At 42.8% G+C, this 18,348-nt stretch overlaps 1 protein-coding gene across 1 annotated transcript in view; it reads right to left on the bottom strand.

Moving 5' to 3' along the window:
• The window catches only part of CACNG3 (calcium voltage-gated channel auxiliary subunit gamma 3), a 96,078-nt gene extending 79,408 nt beyond the window's left edge, over nucleotides 1–16,670 (bottom strand). Inside the window, exon 1 of the mRNA XM_069570687.1 lies at nucleotides 16,460–16,670. Within this exon, the coding sequence (XP_069426788.1) occupies nucleotides 16,460–16,670 (211 nt within the window). The remainder of the gene's footprint in view (nucleotides 1–16,459) is intronic.
• Nucleotides 16,671–18,348: the final 1,678 nt, after the last annotated feature.

The raw sequence follows: 18,348 nt of genomic DNA, 5'->3' as shown, positions 1-18,348 counted from the left end.
ATAGACTGTAGCCTGCCAGGCTCCTCTGTCCATGGGATTCTCCAGGCAAGAATACTGGAGTGGGTTGCCATTCCCTTCTCCAGGGGATCTTCCTGACCCAGGGATTGAACCTGGTAGGCAGCTTCTTTGCCATCTGAGCCCATTTGCTCATTGGTAAAGTGGGTATAAATACCCCATAGTGCTCTTGAGAGGACTAAGGGAGATAATGCATACAAGTACTCAGTATGCTCTTGCTACTGTTATTTATGAAGTGCTAATGGTTCCTCACTGTGGCTCAGTTGGGGGATATTCTAGAATACATATTCCCTGATGTTTTGACCACCTACATCAACCAGTATGAAAGGAATCAGGTCCAAGATGCATCACCAAAAATCATGAACTTTGTTTCTTGATAGGATCTGCATCAGCTATATCACTGGCTTTGCCTCAGGGAAGCAAAGACTGAAAATTCTTGGGAACTAACAGTACAGCGGTAACTATAGCCTAGGTGAGTCCTTGCTGTTGGCAGAACAGTGCCAATGGGCAGATTTTGTCTGATCTGCTTATCACAGGAGGGTGGTAACAACCAACACCAAGTTAGTAATTCCGTGTGCCAGGCACTGCTCTCAGTGCTATACAGGGACTAACTCATTAAATCCCTGAAACAGCCTTATGAGTAATAGCCACCACTTTACAGATGAGGAAACAGACACAGAGATATTAGTGGATACATCCAAAGTTATATAACTGTATGCGGTTGACCTGGGATTTGAACCCAAGTAGTTTGACTGTAGGAGCTGAGTTCTTAACCACTACCCTGTACTGAGGAAACAGGAAAAAAAAAAAAAAAAAGAAGGCGGAGTGATTTTTCTAAAACTTTCCTTTCCTGGCCACAGGGCTTCTGTTTAAGAAGCCTAATTTTGCTCTTAAATGACCTGTTGGAAAACTCTTTGAGTCAATCAGAAACTCCAGGAAAAATGAAAACTGTAGCAAATAATACACGGCATGATCTTGAACAACTAGCTGAGCGTTAGAAAGGAGACTCCATAAGGACATTTATCTTTGCATGACTCAGAGATTTCAATGACATTGAAACCATAAAGAAAAACATGTAATCCTAGAAAACAACTTGGCTTTGTATCAAACATTGTCTACATGATCATAATAATGTTCATTTGTTTTTCAAACTCCAGAATCAATCTATAGCCCCAGCATGGAAGACATTAGCATATTTATAGACTAGAATGCAAATGGAGTGACTCTTGACCATGGAAAAGTCCAAATATAACTGACAGACATGGGTGGGTAGGAAGGAGGATATATGTACATCCTCATTCTGTAAAGTGAGAAGCAAAGATGTTCTTCCCAAGGTGGCTGGAAAAAGAAATGAAGATTAATGTTATTTTTAGAAATTAGAAAGATAATCAATACAGAGGGTAGAGTGAGTTAGCTAAATCCTTGCCTATTATGGCAGGAAGTCAATAGATTATAAATCAAAAAATGTTTATAATATGTTTATCAAAGAAGAAACATACTATTTAGAGATGTGGATGTAACCACCAGAGGAACTGAATCAGAAATTTTTTTTTTTTTTAAAGCTTGCTCTAAGGAGTAGTACTTGAAGTGGGGAGGGGTGAAGCCCCTTGAAGCACATGCTTGTCATTAAAAGCCCTTCTGTATGATTTGATTTTTAAAAATAGCATGCATGATTAAATATCTTAATAAATTGTAAGATACCATTTTAAAGCTTTTGAGTAAATTATGAATAATTTGAACTAGAAGAGAAAAATATATGCTTTCTAATCTCCTTGACATGGTAGACCAGAAAAAAAGGGAAATAATATTTATTAGAGATTCATCAAACTGAAGTAGCAATAGTTTGGGGGTAAGGGGATGAGATTGCTGTAAGAGCCCAGGGGAAACCTTGCCTTGTCTAAAAAAGTTGATATTGAGGATATGTTTTTCTATTACTTTTATATTCAAGGTGTTTTAATTAGGAAAATACAATAGGAAAAAATATGCCACTCAAAAGAACGTGACAAAAATCAAATATCCAAGATTATTTGTTTTTAAAAAGTTCAAAGAATTTAGAAAAAGAGACGGATGTGTCATCAATTAGTCTCCATGGACCTTTACGTAGACTGTTTTTCTGCTCTCTTTCCCCTCTGCTGAAGGATAAAAAGCCACGGGCTCTGAATTCATTTCTACTCCAGCCCCCAGCACCTGGCAGAGGTCAGTTCTCCTCTGTGTGGCCTCCACAAGTTTTTTCGTGCATTTGACAAATGTGTTCTGAACACATATTGTAGGCCAGGCACCTTGGGGACACACAAGCCCTAAGAGAACATTGCTGTGACAGTGAATAGTCCCCTTGCCTAATCCTGGATCCCCTGGTCTATGTCCCGGAAGCATCCTGAACTGTTCATCTAGGCATCTTTCCTACACAACTGTGAACTTACTGAAGATGGGAACTTGTCTATTTTCTGCTGAATCCTGGGCACCCAGAACAGTGTCTGGCACATAGTAGGTATTAAATAAGCCCTCATAGAGCAGGAGGCAGACTGGAGGTTCCCTCAAACGCAAACCACTTACTTCGAAGTGTCTTATTGTCTCTCCAGGCTGAGAAGAGGGACCAGAGCACGGAGAAGACTCCAGCCTGACGGGGATAATCTGTGAGCCAGGAAGGGGTTACCAAACAGGAATGATGACTCCAAGAGCTTTGTAAGATCTGGAAAGCATTAGAAACTTCCGCATCATTGTCATTTCGTTTAAACCCCATTTTCTCACAGTGAGAAATATGATGCTGAGAACAGTGAGGGACTGTGGCTTGTTTTCAGGAGAAGAAGGAAGAGGAGGCTGAAGAGATGCTATTCCACTGTGCCCAGTCTTAGAGAAGCATGAGGACCAGGTAGGGTGAAAGTTTTAAAGGTTAGAGCTGAAGTTCTTGCCTGGTGGAAGCAAGAAAGGTCACAGTTCAAAGTTCTCCTTCTGTCAAGCAGCAAATAATGCAGGTGAGAAGACTCAGACGTGGCAAGTCCAAGAATATGTCATTCCTGGGATTCAACTCTTTCAGGGACTTCCCTGGTGGTCCAGTGGTTAAGAATCTGCTTTGTAATGCAGGGGCTGTGGGTTCGATCTCTGGTCAGGGAACTAAGATTCCACATGCCTTGAAGCAACTAAGCCTGCCCACTGTAACTACTGAGCCCAAGCACCACAGCCAGAGAATCCGTGTGCTGTAACAGAAGATCCTGTGTGCCACAACTAAGACCCAACACAGAAAAGAAGTAATTAAAAACTCTTCCAAAGGCTTCCAGTTCACTCAAAGTCCAAGTTCTTACTACTTCCTTCCGACTGCCATCTCCCTCACCTGTTCTCTCTTCCTCCTCACTCATCCTGTTCAGTCACACTGACTTCCTTGCTCCTTAAACACCCAAGGCACATCCCCCCTTGGGGCCTTTGCTCCTGCTGTTCCTTCTGCCTGGCAGGAAAGTTCTTCCCACCTGACTTGGTTCCTTACCTCTTTCAAATTTGGGGCTAAATGTCACCTTCTCAGGGAAGCCGACCTTGACCATGCTGTTTACAGTTTCACTCTCCTCCCCCACCCCATTCTTCTGCCTGCTTTAAGAGAGTTTGGAGAAAGTGCACGGTCTTGGGCTAAGACTCTCCATTTCCTATGCTCAGCCTCAGGGACTCCAACTGGAAAATCATCTTTGGGGGTGGCCCAGAATGAATTTTCCTTGGTTCAGACCTTATTATCTCTTAGAACCCAACCCCTGCCATTTTCCCACTGCTCAGAGCTAAGCCATCACTCACCACAGAGTGAAAAAGCAGAAAAGAGCAATTATGATGCTGTGCAGCAGGCCTTTGACTCAGATTAACATCATTGCCTGTTGATTTGATCTTTTTCTTTTTCTCTAAACACTTAAGGCATTTTGATTGCAAGCCAGATTCATCTTTGGTGAGAAGCAATATTTTGAAAAGCCGGGACTTTCTTGGTAGTACATATTTTAAGACATTTTAAGTTGATAAACAGCTAATTGGTTCTGCCGTCCTGTGATTTGCAAAGGGTCAGAATGATTTGTTGTAAATATGCATCTGTATTAATGGCTCAATGCCAAAATCAATTTCCACAGGTGACAGTAGAATTTTGTAATAGATGAGGTGATGGAAGACACCTCAGCTGTTACCCATGAGGTTTTGAGTCCCTTTAATTTAACAGGTAGGTATTATTGTTTCCAAGGCAGCTCTGCATGATGCTGAATAGCATATGCTGCAGAATATAGAGTGGTGGAAACTCTATTTCCTAAATATGCAGGTAACCAAATATATACAGAATCTGAAGCACAAGGAATAGAAATAGTGCCTGCCGGATCTGTACACAATATGTCTCACACAACATGTATTTTCTCTTTTCCTTCCCCAAGTTTGCACCCAGGATATGGAGGGAAATTTTAAATAAAATATTATGGATCATCTTTGAGAGGAAAAAAATGGAAAGTGAGCTATGGACAAACAATATTGAGATCTTCAAGTCAGACTTGCTCAAAATACAGACTGTTGAATTACCATTCATTGTGGCAGGGATTATAGGATATATTATTTTAAAAGTACTTTGTAAGCACTTAATGGCAGAACAACGATTGTCAGGGATTAGCATGGTTTCACTCAGAGAAACTCAAGGTAATGAAATTACTTACTCACAAGCAATAAATTCAATGTCTATTTATTAAGCATCAACTGTGTGCCAGGCTCTTGTTCTAGGCAGTGGTTCAGGGAAATGTGGTGGATAAAGTGTCCGGGAGACTTCCCTAGTGGTACAGTGGTTAAGAATCTGCTTTGCAATGCAGGGTATGCAGGTTCGATCCCTGGTTGGAGAATTGAGAACCCACATGCCAACTAAACCCATGTGTCGCAACTACTGAGCCTGTGTGCCACAGCTAGAGAGAAGCCTACGCCCACAACACAGATCTTGCATGCTGCAACTAAGACTTGATGAAGCCAAAAATAAATTAGCAAATATTTTAAAAGGAGGAAACATGTGTTATATATGTTATATGTTACACATGCTCCATGTGTTATATGTTACATATATGCTATATGTTACGTATTCTCCAAAGAGCATAACATATGTGATAGATAACATATGTGATAGTATTTCTTACAACATGAAAATTAAAAGGTGGATCAATGGTGTTAAGTCTTGCTGCCCCAAGCTCACCTCAGCAGCCCATTGTGAGCCTACTCACACCCAAGGTCACTAAGAACTAGAGCTGGTGGTACAATAGTCTTTGGCATGTCTGGTGTGACTCAGGTGCTCTTCAAAGATGTCTTTGGCCTTGGGTGCTGCGTGAGAATCAAGCTGCAGACCCTAAGTACCCGAGTTACCCAAGTCAGACACCTTGACTCCTCCTGCCTAACACAGAATGTAAAGTTCAAAGAAGTCAAATAACTGATGTGCCCGGGTCTAGTCCTCAGGAAGTGGGACACCTGTGGATCTAATGGCACTCTTAAGTTTGCAAACACCACAGATTCAATGTAGAGAATGCAAGAATCTCCAATAGTTTGCTCATCTGCCTCTAGTCAAACTCTGGAAAAGAAACATTGCTCTTATTCCAAATGCTTGATGTTGCCTTTTTATTCTTTTCAATTTACCTTTGATTCAGAGGTGGTGTTTCTTCAGAACCTACTGCTACAATATTTCAGTCTCACTAACTCTACCATATATTTCCCTTGACTTTGCTTCTGGTTTTATAATAAAAGTTGGCAAAGGCTGGGTTAATTATTTTTCACCACAGTTCCATTTGTTGAATGGTTCAGAGCCATGACTAACATCAAAGTCTCCTGGATACAGGAGTGGGAAGGTTAGAGAAGCCCAGCCCACCAGGCCTTGAATCTTATATTAAGACTGTGCAGTGTGGAGATTAGGGTGAATTTTCTGGTTCAAGTCCCAGCCCTGCCACCACCTAGCTGGTGATCATCAATTCTCCAAGCCTCAGTGTCATTATTGGTGGGAGAGGCCTGCTGGTTGTCCACAGGGCTATTATGAGAATCAGTCCCTTCTGTTTATACTAAGTGCTTAGCCAAGCTGGTCAGTTCAGTTGCTCAGTCACGTCCAACTCTTTGAGAACCCATGGACTGCAGCATGCCAGCTTCCCTGTCCATCACCAACTCCCAGAGCTTACTTAAACTCATGTCCATTGAGTCGATGATGCCATCCCATCATCTCATCCTCTGTCAAGCAGGCCAAGCCGGTAGAGTACAGTAATGAAAGGCAACACAGGGTGGGATTGGAATTCCAGTTCTGCCTCTTATTAACCATGTCCCTTCTGGGTCCGCATCCCTTCATTTGTAAAATGAGGAGAATAGTAATGGCTACCTTCTGAAGAATGCATAAGGATTAAATAATATTTGTCAAGTGCTCACTTACAACAGTGCTTGGCATAAAGCATGTGTCTGTTAAACAAATAAATAAATGCTCAGGAGTTAGCCCCTAAATGAACGCTTAATCTACTCCAGTAATTGTAGCTTCATGCACAGAAGGTGTTCATTAAGTGTTAACTAATTATTATTTTACTATTTCCTTGGCACTTCTTTCTGGGATTCTCATGACCTATTCTCTCCTTCAGCAACTTCCTTAGAAGCATCCTCCAGGGTCCACATTGACATCTCACCTGCTTACCAATCCCAGAAGGAAGGGCAGACCTACCCTGGAAGCAGGCCCTTTTGTGGGACCCACAAACCCAGGAAGTAGCCCTCTGATGTTGACGCTCCACTTTGCTAGGAGCTATCTGGCTTAGATGTTTCTGTTTATTTGCATCGTTTTGGAGCAAGCCTTGCTGCTGCTGCTGCTAAGTCGCTTCAGTCATGTCCGACTCTGTGTGACCCCAGAGACGGCAGCCCACCAGGCTCCCCCGTCCCTGGGATTCTCCAGGCAAGAACACTGAAGTGGGTTGCCATTTCCTTCTCCAATGCATGAAAGTGAAAAGTGAAAGTGAAGTCGCTCAGTCATGTCCGACTCCTAGCGACCCCATGGACTGCAGCCTACCAGGCTCCTCCATCCATGGGATTTTCCAGGCAAGAGTACTGGAGTGGGGTGCCATTGCCTTCTCTGGAGCAAGCCTTAGTAGACTTCAAAATGGTATTTAAATCCTGAATTCTTTCTCCTCTTCAGTTCTGTTTTTTCTGGTTGTTGTTGGTCTTGTTGTTTTTAAATTTTCACAAGTTCCTCTGATCCACGGGGCTTCCCTGATGGCTCAGATGGTAAATAATCTGCCTGCAATGCAGGCGACCCCTAGAGAAGGGAATGGCTACCCACTCCAGTATTCTTTCCTGGAGAATCCTGTAGACAGAGGAGCCTGACGGACGATAGTTCATGGGATCAGAAAGAGTCAGACGACTGAGCAACTAACACTTTCACTTTTTTTTCTGATCCTTGCCCCATAGTATTAATGTTACTTAGAGGGGTTCTGTCAACTTCCCTCTTTGTAGTCACCTGGGGTTTCTCGTGTACTCTTGCGTCTTCAATCACCATCTATGCCTAGATGATCCTAAGTATCAACCCAGGTTTCTTCTCTGCCCTAAATTCTGTATTAGTGATTTGTAACACTAGAGAATGAAACTACTTCTAAAAAAGTGCCCATTCATATAGTATCTTTCACGGAGTTTCATAATCACATGAACCTTATTCTTGGAACTATATGGGTGAGTAGCTCTGTCTAGATTTTCAGTACCAGCTGCCTCTTGTGGACCTAATTTCTTCACCCTCACTCACCCAGTAACCATGTCTGATTGAGCCTACTTCAGTCTGCCTCTAGGATCATTTTTTTTTTTTTCATAGCCACCAGAACACAGGTTACAAAGTTTTCTTCTCTTGCCGGCTCCAACAGATATTTTTCCCTACATATCTTGGCAGGGGCTGTCTTCCTTAGATACCATTAGAGAGGGGAAGATCTCATTGACTTTCTTTCAAACTTTTCATGGCTCAGAAGGAGGACAAGGACTGCCTGGGCAAAGAACTAAGTGAGAGTTCTTCAGGAAAGAAAAAAGGACAGAATGCCTGAATACCTGATCAGATGAACAGTCTATGATAAAGGCAACATAGCACCCGAAGAAAAGAAAGAAATTCGACACTCTTGGGAATACAAAGGGTACTTCTCGAAATAAAATGTTATTATAGCTTCCTACATATCTCTGCAGTGAGGTGTAGCAGAGATTGGCAAACTACTTTTTCTTAAGGGGCCAGACAGTAAATATTTTAGGCTCTGCAGGCCAAGCAGCAAAACTGAGGATACTATATAGGTATTAACATAACAGGAAAGAAAACAAATTTCCATAATTTTAAAATATACAACACTAAGAGTTATATACATGCTGAAATTTGAATTTCTTTTCATTTTTATGTGTCGTGAAATATTTGGGGATATTGTTTAATTTTTTCTGCCATTTGAAAATGTACAAAATAGTCTTAGCTTTTGGATTGCACAAAAGTAAACCTTGGTCCAAATCTGACCCATTGGCTGTAGTTTGCCAACTCCTGAAATATAATTAGGTATCCTAGTACATACATAGTACATCACTGAGTTTTCAACTTTTAGAATTTTAGAGACAAAACATGATGACATATTTCCTATTTATTGATGTCTCAACTAAGTGGCATATAATGAGGCAACTGTTTTATTTTGGCTTTCAACTGTGTTATGTCCAATCCCTCATTTTCTTAGTGATATTTTGGGCAGATTTCATAACTTTCCAGCCACTGTTGGTTGTTAAAACTTACGACTGCATACCTGGATGCAAGCTATTTCCCTACTCTTCCCTCTTTCATTTGGGAGTAAATTCAGTATGCTGTGGCCAAGAACAGGAAGGAAAAAAAGGCCAAAACGCCACTTCACTCAGTGTGTGGATTTGCAAAGCATTATTGTTCGTTGCTACTGTTCCTCCAGCTAACACTAATGGTCAGATTCTCCTCACGCAGGAGTCAACACATTGACTTCCCATTAGAAACCTGTGCATTGGTTACTGGAGGCCCTGTGGACCTTCGACTACAACTTCCTTCCCTGATGTGAGATACCTCAGTCTGGCCAGTCTTTGCCATCCTGTCTTGGCTCCTATCACTGGCAACTCATACCCCTATGCTGCTGGACCTGCAGTTGCCCCATATAGAACCCTTATGCTTTTAAGGTCCTCCTCCTCCGTTTGAAGAGACTCAGTTCTGGATCAAAAGGCGTGGTCTGGGGAGTGGTGCGTGGACTGACTCTTAATCCCTGCTTGACCCCTTGGCCAGGCAGCCCTGTGCAGGGCAACAGACTGCAGGGCAATCTTCCTGAATATCATGTAGCCCTGTCTAGGGTCTAACTGGCTATTCTCTTGGGTGGAATATGGACAAAATGGCATAAGCTCTCAGGTATCCACCACAGATCCACTCAACTCATGAGACCTCTCCCTTCCAAACAGGCTGCCCCACTGCTGTCCTCTCTCTCAGCCCTGCTCTTCTCTCTCTCAGCCCTGCTCTTGTCTTCTGACTTCCTTGCTAAAACATGTACATGAACAGATAAGCAGTTGTGCTGCCTCAGCTAGTGTCCAATCCAGGAATGAGATGCCAGCTGCCCTCAGTCTTTATGAATGATTCTTCTTGGAAGCCACAGGTAACTCATTGGGGAACTACAAGTGCTGAAGGAAGGGTAGTAGTTTAAGAAAGCAAAATCATCTGTCTTAGAAAATGCATCTTGTCTAAAATGCAAGAATCAAGGACTACTAATCAACATATTATTTAGAGGTATGAAGGAACCATAAGACGTAAATTAAGAAATAAGAAAGAAACAGGTGAAAGTGCTTGCTACATTTTCTTCCTTGTTGTACAGGTAAAGAAACTCATGCTCAGAGGTTAGCAATCTCTAAAGTCTTATAGCCAGAATATGGCAGGATTCAGGTAAGAAACCAGGTCTACCTGACCCCAAAGCCCCTGCTATTATCTAATATTCTTTGGGATCTTCCATAAATTATTAAAGGCCCATTTGCTTCTATATTGAAAAATGGGCTCTCTGCAGGGTCATAGAATGAAGGGGAAAAAACAATCTTGGAGTTTTTGTAGGCTTCTTTTTAATCTCAGAAACATTGGTTTTATTGGGAATACTTTCACATGTTGGGGTAGAATGTTCAATTGTTAAAAACATAATTCTCCTAAAATATACAGTGAGCTTATGTCAAATTTTATTTAATTCATCAGTGAAGGGAACAAGCAGAATGACAAAGCTGGCTCAAAGGAAGATGTTATGTTTTTTTTTTAGAGGAAAAAAACTGAAATAATATTGTTAAGTTATATATAAAACTGATTAATGTCCTAGGGAGTGGGCAAATTGTCCACAACATTGGGAGTTATCTCCTCTAATGAACAGAAACTATTTGTACCTCAACTGAAAGAAAAGATAAATGTTCATCTTCCCAAGTTTTCCACAAGTAAACATCTAACTATACAGCTAGACCTGAATCTATAAGAAAAGCTAGGTCAAACAAAGGTACACTTCCAGGGGATTAGATGACCACTTCAGTAAGCTTGTCAGACACTACTCTATCACATTAAGCATTAAAAGGGCATACCCATCTTTCTGCCTAATTTCTTCTTGTTGTTTTTTTTCTCCATATGTACTGATAACTCACAATAACCATCCACGCTACTAGCCCACATTGATCACCCAACCTTGGATTGCACGTCACTTGCCTTTATTCCAATCCAGAGATAACATCTCAAATGATGAAGCAAAAAGTATATCTGGGCTATCTACTTTCTCAGATGGGTAGAATGCTACAGTCAGAAGGTAGAAGTCTGGATTTGAGGTAGAAAAAAGAACAATTCTTTCCATCAAGAATGGCATAACCATTGAGAGTAAGATCCAAAAATATTTAACCACCAGCAGGACATAAGATGAGCCAGTTAGAACTTATGCTTCCATAGGGCTGGAACACGATCCTGATGGCCCTGTTAGGCCAGGTTTTTACTTTTTACTTAGTGGATCTAATGGATGTTTGAGAGGTTCAAGGAAGGGCTAGTGGTGGGGCTTTGGTGAGAACTCATTTTACTGGGGATATTTTCACATATTGGGAGTACACTGTTCAAACTGTCAAAAACATAATTCTCTTAAAATACACAGTGAGCTCATGTCAAATTTTATTGAATTCATCAGTAAGGGGAACCAATAGATACTATTTATCAACAGATGAGGAAGTATTTCCATATTTTAACATCTAGTATGGCTATATAAACATCTTCTGGCTGAATGTCAGTCATGCTCACACCTCAGCCTCTGCCACTTCCCCAAATCCTAACCTGCCCCCAAACACAGTCATGGTCAGTCTCTCCCACCCTGCCTTAAGACTCCATCCCATTTCTCTCTTTTGTCTGCCTCTTGGATTTTGAGATCAAGGAAGAAAAGTGGAGAGAAAGGAACAGGAAGGTCAGGAGTAGGGAAGAGAGTTCGGATGCATTCTGCACCCACATTTAACAGGAGGTACAGCATTAATCTAGGGCAGAGGAGCAGAAGGGACTACTTGGTACTGTTTCTAAGCTCTAGGGATATAGTAGGGCCCTCGGTAGACAAGAATCTCCATCGTTATGGAGTTTATATTCTACTGGAGGGCAGATAGGAGATGTGAAAATTGTAAATTAATATAGGTTAAAGCACCTAGAATGGGCTGGGTACATAGGAAGTACTCATGTCCTTCTCCCATCCCTGTCCTCAACCACATCTTTGAAGCTTCCCCGAAGGCTTCTGAACACATAAATAAAGCTGGAACCCCATCTGGCTGAAAAAGTCAACCATCTGGAGATTTGGAAATATGGGGGAACTTCTAATGACTGGCTAATTTTTTTTCCAGTTTTTCAGCCAGATGTTTGATATTATCCAAGCCCATCTGTAGCAGAAACATCAGTTTATTGAACTTCTTTTTCATAATTTTAAGTTCCCTATCTTAAAATCTAAAGTTGGGTTTTTTTTCTTAGTAGCAACTTTTTAATGAGTTGAAAAAGTGATAATTCGCTTAATGAAGGACAACTTCATTAACGAAGATATCAGAAATTAGGATTTAAAAGGCCTTTTAAATCATTTTCAGGGCTCAAAAGGCAACCCATAGGTCAAATTCAGCCATAAAGTGAGTTTGGTTTGGCTGGCACTGTGTGTTTAAAAATTTAAGCCAGTTGCCCACATTTTAAAAGTCAGAAGATTCAACATCTAGCTCTTTAAAATTTGGAGTATTGGACCAAGTTTGGTATCCATTTTCCCAGAGTGAAAATCAACTCAAGACACATAGCAATTGTTTCCAGTTTGCCACAGTCCCCGCCACTCTCAGTTGCCACCACATTGAAACCAAGTCTCAGTTCCTGGATCTTCTCATGGGCTTCCCAGGTGGCACTGGTGGTAAAGAACCCGACTCCCAATGCAGGAGACATAAGAGACATGGGTTCAATCCCTGGGTCGGGAAGGTCCCCTGGAGAAGGAAATGGCAACCCACTCCAGTATTCTTGCCTGGAGAATCCCATGGACATCTCATATGCACTGTTACTCCTCTTCTCACAACAATATAACTGAGCTAACAGGACCGTGAAATACTTGCTTCACACTTTACATTACTTGCCTAGTCCACAGGGATGTTTGGATTTGTTTCTTCCTAATCTTACCTGAAGCTTTCTCTTTAGAACTGGGTGAACTGAGGTCCAAAGGAGGAAACAACATACACAATTCACATATACAACTGCTGTGTGTACTAACATACACAACTGCTAGAGATAGGAATGTGATTAGCACCTGGGAGCATCCTTCCTACTAAGCCAGTGGTCTTTCTGTTATCTAAACACATCCCTTTGATTATATCTGCAACTTCTTAATGAGAGAATCACATACTGAACATATTCTCATTCAAATTCACATGCCGCCATTGAAAGCACACAGCAGGTCGGGGCACTGCCTTGTGAATGCCTAGCGTGCTTTCCAGCTAATGAGTCAGGCATTTGTTCTGGCTTCTCAGTGTGGGTGTCTCTACATAGGTCGATTGGTTTTTCATTCAAACAGTGTCCTGTACTGCCTCTGAGTTTTTGCCTGTCTGGTGGCTCCTACACCCCTGCAGATGCTGCACAGGCATGGTGGGATCTGGGGCTTCTGAATGGAAAAAGCCATGTGTTTGGGCTCTCTCACAGGCTAATATTTGTACCAGTAGCAACCTATCCTCTGGAGCATGAATTAATGTTCTCTAGCAAGGGTTAGGTGGAGCAACATGGCTTAGGTGAAGTAGTGTCTGCTGAGTTTAGGTGTGAGACCTTGGGCAAGTTCTATAACTTCTCCCGGCGTCAGTTTTCTCATCTGTAAAATGAGGCTAATACTTATACCCACAACCCTGACAGCCTTTGAAGATGAAAGAGTTAATTTTTCAAAGTTCTTAGCACAATCCTAGCACATAATAAGTGCTAAATATATATGATGTTCTTCTGAGTTACAGAAAGGAAAACTGGAAACATCTCTTCTCTCACTTGAGAGATGTGATCCTTCCTAATACACATGGTTATTCCCAGACCCACTGTAAATACACAATGTGGTTTGGCATTAATATCATACATTGCTTAGAAGACTTTCAGAAAATTAAGATTCCAAGTGACCTACCGCAGACCCATGGAGGCCAAGAACCTAGCTGTGGGGGCCTTATTATCTACTTTTTAAAGCTCCCTATGTGATTCTGATGACTGGTTAAATCTGGAAACAATTAATGTGGTTTTCTTATACTTGAATATTTTTGGTAGTAGACAACTCATAACCTTGAAAGCTTCTTATGACATATTGGAGAGTTACTTATACTGAGGTAAAACCTGTTTTCCTCTAGCTCCTAATTCTACCCTCTTGAGGCCACATAGAACATTTTGAGTCTCTTTTCCATATGACAGCCCTTCAGATATTTGCAGACAGCTGTCATGTCCCTCTGGAGCCTTCTCTCCTTCTTGTACGAAATAGCCACATTCTTTCATGACTCTTAAAATATGGATGCCCTATCCCACCCAGTTATCCTTTGACACTTAAAGGGCCAGAAAAATGAAGATGCTGAGGCTTTGGAAGACAGGAGATAATGGAGCAGGAGATGGCTGTACACCTTCATTCCAGCAGAAGATGGATGCTGCCTACTGCATGTGTCCTCCCATGCAGAAAGCAGATGCTCCTGCAAATTTCTTGAACACTTGATATGTTCATTGCATGAAGGAAAATCTTAGCTTCAGATTTCAGCCAGGCCTATTTTGGTGTTGATTATATGGGTGAGCACAGAGCTAAAATTTCATTGTGATTCATTAAAGTTTGTGCAGCTCACTGTATTAATACTTCACAAATGTAAAAAATAAAATACCTGGGCCACATTGCAAGGAGACTGCAAGAAAATTTTCTTAGAGGAATTCACCTGACCAAGAACATATCTTAGAATAATCCAATTTCTTCTTGATTCAAATCCTCACTTCTCCCAATAAGCCCACAGAATGCCTGGGTGGGGTTCCAATTCCTTGTACAAACTGTGGGTGTAGGACATGATGTTGGAGATAAGTGAAACCATCAGTTGAGAGATTCTGAGCAAGGATTCAGGAATTTTAGGACCTAATGAGGGAGGCCAAAACTGAGGTTTAATTGTGTATTCCCAGATTTATATCAAAAAGGCAGAAAATTTGGAAATAAATGAAACATAGTCTACCTATATGCCATTTTTGGCCTGGAAGCCACCTCAGATTTTTTTTATGTCATCCTTAGAATCACATAGGCACCAAAACATCCACCTAATTGCAGCTTTATAAAGATGGCTCAATGCCTTATTAACATTGGAAAGAGAATTATGGCATTTCCCTAAGGTAAATGACTTCACCATATCTGACCACAAATAATCACAGATATCAGATTTGTGTCAATGTTTAGGAAAGAATTCCTGTCAGTACATTGGATATAATAAGACCCTTGGATAGTGCTAATTCATGAACACCTACCCCAAATTAATCATCTACCAGATTAATATGCTCAGGGTTGGATAAGTAAATGTCTCAGCCAAGGTCACATAGATAGTTTGCAGCATTACCAAGGTCTTCAGACAGCAAGTGCAGTAATCCTGTTGCATTTAAAGTCATCCTTTCCTACCTGGGCTTCCCACCAGTTGCAGATTTGTGGTGGAAACAGAATCAACTCTAGTAGTTCTACAGTCAGGAGGGCAGTTGTTCAGAGTGTCAGATCATGGGAGGAAGGCCAGGGAATGATGCAATATTACACTAGCAAGTGATGTCATAGCATGATTTCCTAAGCAATTTACGTAAATGCAACTTCTCAAGAAGCCCTGACAAATGCCAGCCAGTGGTAATGCAGGCATGGAAACCAATGGCAGGCAGGGGAGGAAAACACACAGGAAACACAGATTTCCTTGCTCATCACTATGACAAGCTTCACAGATTCCTCAGAAGCCTGAAAAAACTCCCTTCTGCCCCTCTAATCCAGTTCCTTCCCTCAGGCACACAGTCTCTAAAGAGCTTTGATTTCCTTCTCTATTTGTAGATTTACTCCTGCTGACATCCAGGCATTGCCCAATGATGCTGAGAGTGACTTCTGGTGTTCTGAAGGCAAGTTTATAGCGAGACAGGCTTGACATTCTAAAATTGGTTTGTCTCCTTCATTGTAATTTAGAATGAGTCTTCAATTTTTTGAATGAGAAGTGGTATGCTGTGATTCTTGAGAATCAGTCTTATGCAAATGTCATAGAAATATATGTTGGCTTTGCAAATGCTTTAGGAAAGAAGACAGGTGGACACTAAATACCAAGACTTAAGTTTTGTTTTGATCCCAAATGGAGAAATACGTATTAATGTTTTCATAAAATGTGTGTGTGTGTGTGTGTGTGTGTGTGTGTGTGTGTGTGTTTGTAGGTTCATATAGGTTAGTCTGGAACTGATTGCTGATGGAAGTTCATGAAAATATCTAGGTAGACCAAACTCAGAAGAAACTGATAAGACTATGTTGCTAAATCAGGAAATAGCTCAGAGTATGCCAAGCTAGGTCATAATCAATCTCTCTCTCCCCCTGCCGCTTTCCCTTCCTTCCCTTCCTCTCCTGTCACCTCTTCCCCACTGAAATGCAATTTAAGCAGAGCTAGAGACCCCATCTCAAGCCAGAGATCAAAGCAAAGTAGTTCACAATATGCCTGGGGATCTTAGATTTGAAGACTTTTCTCAACTGCAGAAGCTGCCCGGAGAGCCACAAAATCTCATCTCATGAAGCTCATACCAAAAACAACCAACAAGACCCAACCCTTTCATCCCACACTGCATTAGTCTTTCTTGGAACAGTCTGGACATCTGCAAATTCTCGGCAATAATTCGAACTATCCTCTTTCCCCATCACTGCCTCCATCTCCCCAACCACACACTGGAATAGCAAAAAATCAGAAACTGGATTGTTTGGGGCCATTGAGAGGAATTACTAAATACCTTCTAGGCAGCAGGTCCTCCACAGCCCGGAATGGGTCATTACTTCTTCATTCTTCCTGCTGGTTTCATTATCACTTGTAGATTTAGTCCTGCACACACCTCTGGAATATAACCAGTAGTCCGTGCCCACTGCAATGGTCATTAAACTAAAAGCTGCGAAGGCTCCCACAGTAGTGATCAACATCTGGACTCCTCTGTCACACATCCTCATAATTCTTCATGGTACTCTGGACGGCTGGGCGTTGGAGAGGGAGATTCAATGCCAGAGGGAAAAAATCACTCTGCAGCTGGATAACCTAGGACAGGCTCTTCCAAAAATTCGGGTCTCCTTTTGTCGGCATCCACAGGGACTTTGGGAAAGCTGGGTTTTCCTGTCTGGAGCTCTCTCCAGTTCCCTGGGTCGCCTATGGCCCTCGGAAGGGTGCAGGCTCCAGGGGGTTTGTCCACATCACTGCTGCCTTCTGAGGGTCCCTGGATTCCTTTCATTCCTTGGGAGCTTGGTAAGGATGAGGGTCCGTGCAGGGCATGGCTCTGGAGCCTGGAGCTGCCAGCTCGATCTGAGATGCGCCTGGCTCCTCACAGCCCCGGGAGACTCAAGGCAAAGAAATCCAGAGAGGACTATGTGTGTGTGTGTGTGTGTGTGTGTGTGCGTGCGTGTGCGAGCGCGTGTGCTGGGGGTGAGGGCGGATGGCAAAAAATAGCACTGCTGGGAGGCGAGTCGCTGAGAAGAGTGTTCATTGCTTCCCCAGCCTCCCAGGAAAGCTCACCGCCTGCTCCCGACACCCCCGCTCAAACTGGAGAAAAGACAGTCCTGGGGCGGGGGCCAAGAGGTTTCATCGGGGGGCAAAGGTCCGCGGTGCTGAAGGGACAGCTCCCGGCCTGTTGCCCCGCCCCCGCCTTCCTAACGACCAGGCTTTAGGTCCGTGGTGCTGAAGGGACAGCTCCTCTGCTGCTGCTGCACCCCCGCATTCCTAACGCCCGGGCGAGAGACCTGGGGTACCGACGAGTGGGTCTTCCTCCCGCCCCTCCCAGGCCAGCCCACCTGCTCTTCTCAACCTAGTCAACCCACGCTCCGCGCAAAGTTTCGGGAGCCCAGGGCAGTCAGAGCCCCGGCTCCTCAGGAGCGCTGCAGCACGACCCGGTTCCCCCGCTCCCCGCTCCCGGAAGGGTTAAGGAAAGGGGAAGGGGAAAGGAGCCTGCAGCGCACTCTGGCGCTCTCTCAGCTCCCACCCGACGCGGCATTTCCCCCACCACCAATGAGCCAGGCAAGTTTGCCTTTTGCTGCGGGCGCCGCTGGAGCCCATTGGGGAAGACCGAGTCTTCTTAAAGGGACCGGCGACTCGGGGCAATGGTTCTATGGCTCACTTGGGCGGGCAAAAAGTGTTGTCACAGGAACATCTGTGTATAGTCTGTCTCAATTTGGTTCCCCAGAAAACAAACCAATATGTCTACCCTCCTTTCTCTGGAGCTCTGGTTTGCAACGGAGACAACGTGCTCAGATCAGACCCGGAACTGTTCATATACATATGATCATGTATTCCTAAAAGACAGAAAGAGCCAGAAGTATGTAGACTCTGTTATGCACATATTAGGGATTTGGGCCCAGGGAGTGTGAGATATTGATCTCCGAACACACATATATTTTAACAACCGTACACTTTTGGGGTGGTGGTGGTGATGGAGTCAAGGTGGGAGAGTCGCTGAAAATGTCAGATTCTCTTCAAAGGTCCCTTGGATGATCATTTGTTAACATTCTTGTCTAAGTTAGACAGGAAGCATGTGAAGTTAGGTCTGCTTTCCTTGTTAGTCCAAAGTGCAAATGTTGGTGCACACCTGAAAGCTAGTGAGACTCTGCCTTGGAAATAGTCATTGTTGCAAGTGTTACTTGC

Source organism: Ovis canadensis, chromosome 24 (assembly GCF_042477335.2).
Source record: "Ovis canadensis isolate MfBH-ARS-UI-01 breed Bighorn chromosome 24, ARS-UI_OviCan_v2, whole genome shotgun sequence".
NCBI lineage: Eukaryota > Metazoa > Chordata > Mammalia > Artiodactyla > Bovidae > Ovis > Ovis canadensis.
The sequence above is the reverse complement of the archived record's forward strand: the minus strand, read 5'-3'. Positions and strand labels throughout refer to the sequence as shown.